Source organism: Monodon monoceros, unplaced genomic scaffold, assembly GCF_005190385.1.
Source record: "Monodon monoceros isolate NGI ecotype Baffin Bay Population unplaced genomic scaffold, NGI_Narwhal_1 Super_Scaffold_12, whole genome shotgun sequence".
NCBI classification, from domain to species: Eukaryota; Metazoa; Chordata; class Mammalia; order Artiodactyla; family Monodontidae; genus Monodon; species Monodon monoceros.
In genome coordinates this window covers 156,688,152-156,699,106 of record NW_021703768.1, presented here as the reverse complement: position 1 = coordinate 156,699,106, position 10,955 = coordinate 156,688,152, and the positions used below count along the sequence as shown (strand labels likewise).

At 51.2% G+C, this 10,955-nt stretch overlaps 1 protein-coding gene across 1 annotated transcript; it reads right to left on the bottom strand.

The window, feature by feature from the left end:
* Positions 1 to 331: 331 nt before the first annotated feature.
* Positions 332 to 6,083, bottom strand: SLC39A3 (solute carrier family 39 member 3). Its single transcript, XM_029218483.1, has 4 exons — positions 6,004 to 6,083; positions 5,276 to 5,391; positions 4,207 to 4,545; positions 332 to 1,256 (listed from the first exon to the last, which is right to left on the bottom strand). Exons 3-4 carry the CDS (start codon positions 4,414 to 4,416, stop codon positions 522 to 524), a joined length of 945 nt encoding a protein of 314 aa, XP_029074316.1. The 5' UTR covers positions 4,417 to 4,545; positions 5,276 to 5,391; positions 6,004 to 6,083; the 3' UTR covers positions 332 to 521.
* Between the last annotated feature and the right edge of the window lie 4,872 nt (positions 6,084 to 10,955).

The window sequence follows — 10,955 nt, the reverse complement described above, 5'->3', positions numbered from 1 at the left end:
GGCTCCTGGCCGGAGGCTCCTGGCTGGCGGACTCCTTTCAGAAATCCCTCAGGGCATCACGTGACAGCGACTGGACCCTCTGCTCACCCTGGGGACAGGCCCGCCACGTCCTGCAGGGCTCCAGGGAAGGCGTGGGGGGTGGCTACGGCGATGGCACTGTAGCCAGGGCTGCGGAGGACAGAGGCTGGCCTCTCCCGCACTCGTCTACAGCCGGCGGTGTTTAGGGGTGGGGAGGGTCTGCGTCTGACCCCACCTGGATGCCCGGGGCCGCCTCCCCTGTGAGTCACCAGACCCCCACGCCCACGGATGACATGGCCACACAGCTTTGGTGAATACTTTTAAGAGAAGAATTTGTAAAAGTAGTAGTGGTGCCCCAAGGCTCGGGGTGTAGGATCTGGGGCTCAGTGCAGTCCCGGGCGGCCCCTCTGTGCACAGGCGCAGCCCGGGGGCTGAGCTCGGACCCTCGGGGGAGGCGAGGCTCCAGCTGGGTGGGGGCGGGGCAGGCACCCGGCGCGGGATGGTCACCACTTGAGGAAGACCATGCCCGCCAGGACGGCGTAGCCCAGCACCAGGAAGAGGACCTTGAGCAGTCGGTCACTCTTCTCCTCCAGCTCCTTGGCCAGGATCTCAAAGAAAGTGACGAAGAGGAACGTACCGCCTGCCAGGCCCTGCAGCACCACGGAGGCCACGCTGCTGGGCACGCCCTGGGCACTCTCGATGCCCAGGCCGAGGCTGATGCCCAGGGGAATCATGGCACTCACAGTGACGGCCAGCTTGGCAGCGTCCCTCAGGGTCATGGCGCTCCTGGCCATGCTGATGCCCAGGGCCACGGCCACCAGCGTCTCGTGGATGGCCACCCCCACAAACAGGCTCACCACCTTCTCCCCCTCCTCCTGCAGGCCCAGGGCCAGGCCCTCGAAGACCGAGTGGGCCGACAGGGCGAACACCAGGCTGAGGAGCCGCAACGGGCTGGAGCGCGACAGCTCCTGGACACTCAGCCCGTGGCTGTGCATGTGGGGCTCCCCGTAGAGCGCATGGCCCCGCGAGCCACCCATGAAGGGGCTCTCGTACTCTGAGTCGCTGCCCACGTCCGAGCTGGCGTTGAACGTCTCCAGGTCGATAAAGGCCGGCCTCTCCTTGCGGAAGGTCAGGACAAGCTGCTCCAGGAAGACGGTCATGAAGAAGCCCAGCAGCATGATGGTCTCGGCCAGCGGGTAGTCGGTGCTGATGTGCCCAAGACTCAGGACTTTCTGGAGCTGGAGCAGAGGGCACGAGAGGGGGAAAAGACAGGCAGAGGTTCAGAGGCGCGACCGCCGAGACCCCCGCTTCCCATGCAACAGGTTCTTCAGACGTCACCTTTCAAGTAGCAGAAATACCCAAATCGTACAGGTCTTAAAGAGGGGTGGTGGCTCATCCTTGACGGATTTAAAAATAAAGGGACTTCCCTGGTGGTCCAGTGGGTAAGACTGTGCTCCCAATGCAGGGGGCCTGGGTTCAATCCCTAGTCAGGGAACTAGATCCCACATGCACGCCCCAACTAAGAAGTCTGCATGCCGCAACTAAGACCCAGCACAGTCAATAAATAAATAAATATTTAAAAATAAAAACTCTATTAGAAAGGGACTAGGCCTCACGTCATGTCCACTATGTCAACCAATTTAAAAAGAGTGCAGTGGGCTGCATCATGACCCCTAAAAGGTATGTCCACCAGGAATCTCAGAATGTGACCTTATTTGTCAGAAGGGTCTTTGCAGATATAACTGAGGTGTGATGGGCTGAATTGTGTCTCCCCAACAAAAGGAAATTTCTATATAAAAGTCTCCCAACCCCTAGTGCCTCAAAACTAACCATACTTGGAGATAGGGTTTTTAAACAGGTGATTCAGTTAAAAGGAGGCTGTGAGGGTGGACTTAACCCACTAGGACTGCTGTCCTTACAGGAAGAGGAAGAGCCATCATCTGAAGAGACAGCAAGAGGTGACCATCTACAAAGCAAGGAGAGAGGCCTCAGGAGGACCAAACCCTGCCAGCACCTTGGTCTCAGACTTGCAGCCTCCAGCCCTGGGAGAGAATAAGTGTCTGCTGTTTAAGCCCCCCGTCTCTGGTCTTCTGTTATGGCCACCCCAGGAAACTCATTCATAAGATAAGGATCTTGAGATGACATCATCCTGGATGAGGATGATGTCCTTAATCCAATGACAGGTGTCCCTCCGAGACAGAAGAAGAGAGACACACAGAGAGAGGCCATGTGACAACAGAGGCAGAGCTGGGGTGATGGAGCCACAAGGTAAGGGACCAAGGACCGCAGACGATCCGCACAAGCTGGGAGGGACACGGGATAGACCTCTCTCACGGCCGGAGGACCCAGCCCACCGACACCTTGGTCTCGGACTTCTGGCCTCCAGACTGGGATGTCAGCCAGGGCTTCTGGCCCTGATGCCTGCACGAGGCTGGCTTCCACACAACCCGGAGGCTGTTTCCAGAGCCCCCCACCACTCCACCCCACTGGGTGAACATGCTGAGAACGAGCATGAGGCTCGCCGGCACATCCAGCCATCCTCGTCAGATCCTTGAGTCAGCGCTGTCCCATAGAACGTTCCAGATAGTGGAAATGTCCTCTATCTGTGCTGTCTGATATGGAAGCCGCTAGCCTCGCGTGGCCCACGAGGACTTGAAATGTGGCTGGTGCGGCTGAGGACTGGCACGTTGAAGCGTGTCTGACTTCAATTCACTGAAACCTGACCAGCCAGAATGGTGAGTGGCAGCCACGCCAGACTGTGAGGCAGACACTCTGGCTGAGGCTGGCAGGTGGCCAGGAGGAGGGGCCTGGCTCACTGAGGCGTGGGGAGTCTGGGGCAGGGGCGCGGCCCAGGAGTGGTTTGGGAAGGACTGTTAGAGGGCCCCGAGCACTGAAGGCGGATGGGGAAGGGCAAGGTCGTTGCAGCAGTCCAGGCCTGAGGGGTGGCGCTGCGGGAATGTGGGAAACGGCGGGGGGTGGGGGGTGGGGGGAGGGTGCAGAGGGTGCCAGAGAGGACTCCGATCTCATCCTCACTGATGCCAAGTGCACAAGTTTCCCACGCTGTGTAACAGAGGAATGCAAGCTCAGCAGCATAAAACACCTCCCAGCCCTCAACATCAGGGGTCCAGGCACAGGATGGGGCTTGCGGATAAAGCAAACGGCACAGTGTGGCCAGGGACTGAGGGTGGCTCCCAGCCGACAGCCAGGGAGACACTGGGCCCTCAGTCTGACAGCCAGGAAGGAACTGAACCCGCCTTACAACCACACGGGCTCAGAGGCCAATCCATCCCCAGTCAAACCTTGAGATGAGACCACAGCCCACCGGATACCTTGATTGCAGCCTCATGAGAGCCGGCAGCAGAGGACCCAGTCAAGTGGTGCCCAGACTGCTGACCCACAGAAACTGTGTAGGAATAAACACGTGTTGTTTTAAGATGCTAAGTCTGTTATAATTTGTTACACAGGAGTAGCTAACTGATACAGGAGCTGAAGAGAGGCCACAGTTGCCAGCTTCAGGACAAAGTGCACGTGTCTGGGGCAGGTGGTCTGGTCAGGTAATGGCTAATGAGCCCACCAGCCGGGAACCCTAGGTCTAGTTCAGACCCCTTGTTTACCAGATAAGACCCAGAGAAGAGACGCAACCAACTCATGGTCACACAGCAAATTCCTTTTCTACTTCCCGTCACCCTTATAGTGTCAAGGCCCCGACCTTGGTATCAGGGTTGAAAAGCACCAGAGATGGGGAGGGGCAAGATAGGGGTAGGGGATTAAGAAGTACCAACTATTATGTGCAAAATAAATAAGCTACAATGATATACTGTACAGCACAGGAAATATAGCCAATAGTTTATAATAACTATAAATGGAGTATAACCTTTAAAAATTGTGAATCACTATGTTGCACACCTGTAACTTATACAATATTGTACATCAACCATATCTCAATTAGGGAATTCCTTGGCTGTCCAGTGGTTAGGACTCTGTGCTTTCACTGCTGAGGGCCCAGGTTCAGTCCGTGGTCAGAGAACTAAGATCCTCCAAGCCACGCAGCACAGCCAAAAAAAACAAAAACACAACAACTATATCTCAATTATAAAAAAAAATAAAAGGAAAGAAAAAACAAAAGGCACCAGAGACGACTGGCCATAAGGTGCCAAGGGCTGCTGCTGCCACCCCAGGGAGCCTTACCTTTTCCCTCACGGCTGGCAGTAAAGCATTGAAGCACGTGGCCAGAAAGACCCCGCCTCCAAAGGTGTTGCAGAGTGAGAGGATCTTTTTCGAACGATGGGCCTTCTCAAAATCTGTCTCGATGATCTTCACGGGGAGCAGGGAGCCCAGCAGCATGAAGAAGAACACGCCCACCATGCAAAGGATTTTGGCTACCAACAACTTCACCATGGCGGCGGCCCGGGCTGCTCCGGTCACCGGTCACTGCAGGGCCAAACCATGTGTGGGCGCACACTCCCCTCCCACGACGCGCTACGGGGCCCAGCCACGCAGCCGGGGGCTCATGCCTCAGTCCAGCCACTGTGAATGTCAGGGGCAACCGTGTCAGCTATTGGATTGGTTATCTGACCAGCTAAAGCAACCAAGCCCATCACCCCCAGTACTTCACCCCATTCCAGGCCTAGCACACGTCCCTGTCTCCTGCAGAAAATTCTCCACGGCTGCACTGTCCAACACAGCAGTCGCTAGCCGAGTGTGTCTGTGTAAGTTAATTAAAATTAAATAAAATGTAGGCAATTCCCTGGCGGTCCAGTGGTTAGGACTCCGCGCTTCCACTGCGGGGGGCACAGGTTCGATCCCTGGTTGGGGAACTAAGATCCTGTTATGTGGCACGGCCAAAAAAATTTATTTTAATTAAAAAAAATTATAGAAAATGTAGAATTCATTTCCTCAGTTGCGCTACCCACATTTCAAGTGTTCCATAGCCACTTGAGTCTAGCAGCTGCCGTACTGGACAGCACAGACAGAGAACATTTCCATTGTTGCAGAATGTTCTGGGTCCCACTGCCCTTACATAAAATCCAAAGGCTTTACCCTGAGGCAAAGGCTCTGCACCATCAGCTCGGGCTCCACCTCACCTCATTGGCCTTTGTGGTCCCTGACGGTGGCAAGCCCGTTCCCGCCTCAGGGCCTTTGCACCGGTTGTTCTCTTGGCCTGGACCACTTCTCTCCCCTGACCTTCCAATGATGCTTGTCTTTCAGGCCCTCAGGAGGGCCTCCCCCTGCCCTAAATGGCATCCCTTGTACCCACCGCAAGGCCTGGCGCAGAACAGATGCTCAGTAACCGCTGGCTGAACAAACGGATGAGCTGAAGCATGTGGACCTCTTTACGGGGACTCAATGAGCCAAAGGAAAGCAGATCTCGCCCTAGATAGACCCGAAAATGTTACCATTAGAATGAGGGACTGCGGCTGCTCCCCTGTCCTTAGGCTTTCTCCCCAACCTCCCAGTTCTCACTGCCCGCGTCCCCATGTCAGCTCAGATGCCACCAGTGGAGAGGGGTCTCCTACCCCGTCCCCTGGCATCATTGGTGCTACAGGGAACTACATAATTTAAAGTCTCTGAATGTCATCACTCGCCCTGGGCTGAGACTTCCACGGGAGCAGGGAGTGTGTCTTCCTCAGCCCAGAGCCAGGTACAGTAGGCGCCCAATAAATACCTGCCGAGCGTCGGGATGCCCCAGTCTGTGGCGTGGGGGTGAGGGTGGCCTGGACGCCCTCAAACCGGGGGCTGATGGGGCTGGGCAGCGGGGACGGGTTCATTCATTCATCCTTTCACTCAGCACTTATTGAGCGCCTTCTGTGTGTCCCGCGCTGCACTGGGCGCCCCGCTCGAGAGGGGACAAGTCGCGCTCCACCGGGGGAGCCGGACGCAAATCACACAGATCGCCAGTAAAGGCGGGGCCTCGGCTAACGGGCGGCAGAGCCCGCCAGGCCCCGGGCCGCCCCGGCCCCCAGTCCCGCCCCGGCCCACACGTACCGCCGCCGGGTCCTCGCCCGCCCGCCGGAGCCGCCCACCGCTCAACCGCCGCGCCGTGTCGACCCCACTGCAGCGTTCCCGGTCTAGCCCCGGCTCGGCGCGCAGCTGCCCACGCCCCACCCACGCCCCTGCCCATTGGCCGCCCCAAGCTCAGCGGGCCAAGATCTCCATTCCATTGGCTGTTACGGCTGCCACTCACTCCGAGACTCCACCTCTCCTACCGGCAAGGGAAAGTAGTTTCCTCCCACTGAGCGGCGGGTACAGCCACCGGGCGGCTCCGGTGGGAAACTCCGACCCTAGGGGAATGGTTCCGCCAGCGTCTGGCTTCCAGAGCTGTCCAGGGGTTCCTGGTGCTGAATCCCGTTCGGATCGAGGTTTGGCCATTGTCAGAAAACGATTTGCTACAGGTGACTGCCTCTCTCGGAGCGTCCTCGCTGCTGATGCCCTTCCCGTCGGTTTAAGATGCATTATCCGTTCAACCTCTCTGCCTCCTATGTACCAGGGCCTTTTCTAGGAGAACATCTGTCAACAAAACAAGGATCTCTCCTCTTTTGGAGCTTACGTGCTAGGAGAAGACAGAAAATAATCGACAAACATAATAAGTAATAAAATTATGTCAGAAGGTGACAAGCGCTCTGGAATAATAGAGCCCAGTAAGGGTTATCAGAGTGCTGGGAAGTGGCTTGGGATGAACACACACACACTACTATACATAAGACAGATAACCAATAAGGACCTACTGTATAGCACAGGGAACTCTACTCAATATTCTGTGATAACCTATATGAGAAAAGAATCTTAAAAAGAACGGGGCTTCCCTGGTGGCGCAGTTGTTGAGCGTCCGCCGGCCGATGCAGGGGAAACGGGTTCGTGCCCCGGTCTGGGAAGATCCCACATGCCGCGGAGCGGCTGGGCCCGTGAGCCGTGGCCGCTGAGCCTGCGCGTCCGGAGCCTGTGCTCCACAACAGTGAGAGGCCCGCGTACCACAAAAAAAAAAAAAAAAGAAAGAAAAAGAATGAATATATGTATATGTATAACTGAATCACTTTGCTGTACACCTGAAATTAACACAACATTGTAAATCAACTATACTCCAATAAAATTAAAATATATTTTTTTTAAAAAAGAGTGCTGGCTGGTGGATTGCTATTTTAGGTTTTTTAAGGATGTGTATCCAGGAGTGGAATTGCTGGGTCAAATGGATATTTTTTAGGTGAGGAGAAGGAGACTTTTTTTTTTTAATGGGTTGATCCACTGCCCCATAAAAGCAACCAGACTGGGCTTCCCTGGTGGCGCAGTGGTTGAGAGTCCACCTGCCGATGCAGGGGACACGGGTTCGTGCCCCGGTCCGGGAAGATCCCACATGCCGCGGAGCGGCTGGGTCCGTTAGCCATGGCTGCTGAGCCTGCGCGTCCGGAGCCTGTGCTCCGCAACGGGAGAGGCTACAACAGTGAGGGGCCCGCGTACCGCAAAAAAAAAAAAAAAAAAAAGCAACCAGACTTATGAAAGAGAGGACTGTATTCATCTGTTAACCAAAATCTTATTGTCAGCCTACCATGAGCCAGGCATAGGGAAAGTTGCTAAGAATAAAGTGGAGAATGCTACAATATGGATGAACCTGGAAGACATCAGGCTAAGTGAAACAAGACAGTCACAAAAGGATAAATACTGTGTAATCGCACTCGTAAGAGGTCCCTAGATTAGTCAAATCCATAGAGACAGAAAGTAGATTGTGGGGGCCAGGGGCCGGGGGAGGGGCTGGGGAGTCAGTGTTTCCTGGGGACAGAGTTTCAGTTTGGGAAGATGAGAAAGTTCTGGAGATGGGTGATGGGGATGGTTGCACAACAATGTGAATGTACTTAATGCCACTGAACTGTACACTTAAAAATGGTTAAAATGGTAAATTTAATGTTATGTGTATCTCATCACAATTTTTGAAAATTTTAATAAAATGGAGTGAAAAAGCCCATGCCCTCACAGTTCACAGTCTAGTGGGAGAGACAAGTATTAATGAAATAATAGCATATTATTAGGCAGACTTCTAAGATGGTTCCAAATGATCCCAACATCTTAGGATTCATGTCCTTGTATAATCCCCTCTGCTTGAGCCTGGGCTGCACCCAGCGACTTGATTCCAACAAATAGGATATTGTCAAGTGATAGGATATCATTTCCATGATTAGGTTTCAGAAGACTGACTTCTGTCTTCCTAGACAACTCTCTCTATCGCCTTTTTGCTTTCGTGCTTTGATAAAGCAAGCTGAGATGCTGAAGATGACCACACTGCAAGAAAGTGAGGGTGACCTCCAGCCAACAGCTGAGACCTTGGCACAAGAGCCTACAAGGAAGTAAATCCTGCCAATGACCACGAGTGGTCTTGGAGGGGGGTCCTGCTCCCATTGGGCATTCAGAGGACTGATGCCCAGTGGACACTTTGATTGAAGCCTCTGAGGGACCCTGAAGCTGAGGACTCAGCTAAGTGAACCTGGATTCCTGACCCACAGACACTATGAGATAATAAACGTTGTTATCATAAGCCACTAAGTTTTGGGGAAATTTGTTATGCAGCAAAAGATAACCAATACAGGGACTTCCCTGTTGGTCCAAGGGTTAAGACTTTGTCTTCCAGTGTGGGGGGTACGGGTTCGATCCCTGGTTGGGGAGCTAAGATCCCACATGCCAGAAGCAATATTGTAACAAATTCGATAAAGACTTTAAAAATGGTCCATATCAAAAAAAAAGATAACCAATACATATATATAAAGGGAAAACTGTAGGTTGTATTAAGTGTTATGAAGGAAAAAAAAGATAGAGAGAGAGACAGTTCTGTGTTAATCAAATAAAGAACAGTGAGAAGTAAGGGGTGAAGAGAGGATGTTTGATGCAAAAGTAGAAAGGAGCTTGTGATATTGGAGGAACTGGAAAGCCAGGCTGTCTGAATATTGGTGAGTGACAAGGACATTCCCAGAGACCATTTTAAGGCATCTGAATTTCCCCATCGATGCAATGTGAGTCAATGATGAAAACTCATTGAAGAGTTTTAAGAAGGTGAAGGTTGTGATTCAACTGATGTTTCAAGGTTATTCTGAGTCCTGTGTAAAGAAAGGATTGTAAGGGAGCGAGAATGAAGGCAGGGAGACCAGTTGGGTCATTTGAAAAAGAACTGATGCACTAAAAAAAATAAAAAAAATAAAAAATAAATAAAGAAAAAGAACTGATGCTAGTTTAGGTGTAGGTGGGAGGAGGAAGGGAGTGGATGAATCTGAAAGATATCTTGGGTGAATTGACAGGACTTGGTCCTGGTTTGTCTGTGGGCCGTAGGAGTAGGAGGTGTCGGGAATGACTTCTAGCTTTCTAGTTTGAGCCACTAGATGGATCCTGGTGTTATTCACTAAAATAGGAAAGACTGGAGGAGGCAAAGACATCGGAGGTGTCAAGAGTCTAAGTCTGGCTTTGCAGAGGTTAAGTATGAGATGTCTATGAGTTCTTAACATTTAATGTCACTTTCTGTCTTCACAGAGCTTGCTTCATTATAAGCATGCAATATATGGTAGCTATTTTTTAAATTGAAGTATAGTTGATTTACAATGTTTTTCAAATTAATTTTTATTGACGTATAGTTGATTTACAATGTTGTGTTAGTTTCTGCTGTACAGCAAAGTGACTCAGTTATACATATACATATATCCACTCTTTTTTAGATTCTACTCCCATATAGGTCATTACAGAGTATTGAGTAGAGTTCCCTGTGCTATACAGTAGGTTCTTATTAGTTACAGTGTTGTGTTAATTTCTGCTGTACAGCAAAGTGACGCAGTTATACATATATATATATATTCTTATTCATATTCTTTTCCATTATGGTTTATCAGAGGATACTGAATATAGTTCCCTGTACTATACGGTAGGACATCGTCATTTATCCATCCTATTTATAATGGTTTGTATCTGCTAATCCCAAACTCCCAATCCAACCCTCCCCTGCCTCTCCCCATCTTGGCAACCACAAATCTGTTTTCTATGTCTGTAAGTCTGTTTCTGCTTTGTAGATAAGCTCAATGGACTCACATTTTAGATTCCACATATAAGTGACATCATATGGTATTTGTCTTTCTCTGTCCGACTTACTTCACTTAGTATGATAATCTCTAGGTCCATCCATGTTGCTGCAAATGGCATTATTTCATTCTTTTTTACAGCTGAGTAGTGTTCCATTGTATTTTGTGTGGTAGCTATTTTTATTAGACACAAAGTGACTTGACTCTTTTTCTGTTTTCCGTAATTCACAACAATAACGAAAAGGATCGTTCATAGTAACAGCACACCAGGTAAGTGCCCATAGGGTGACTCCCTCCTATAGGAGAATTCATAATGTGCAATATTTATTCGTAATTCTTTAGAGCATGAGACTACTCAGAGAAGAAGCTGCAAAGCTTCGGGCTTTTATTCATTCAGACACATTTTTGAAAGCTTCCTAGACGCCAGGACCTACGTAAGAGCAGGTACTGTCAGAGTACAATAAAAAATATATATACTGACAAATCTGACTACATTGAATAATTCAAAAATCTCCCATAGTGAAAGACTCTATGAATGGGATAAAAAGACAAGTGATAGGCCAGGAGGAAATGTTGATAATAGATGAGACCGAGCTTTTGATAGCAAGCAAACATCCTAAAATGAAAATAGGAAGGGAGGGACTTCCCTGATGGCGCGGTGGTTAAGAATCCGTGTGCCAATGCAGGAGACACAGGTTCGATCCCTGGTCCGGGAAGATCCCACATGCCGCGGAGCAACTAAACCCGTATGCCGCAACTACTGAGCTCACGTGCCACAACTACGGAAGTCGGCACGCCTAGAGCCTGTGCTCCGCAACAAGAGAAGCCACCGCAGTGAGAAGACGGCGCACCGCAACGAAGAGTAGCCCCCGCTCGCCGCAACAAGAGAAAGCC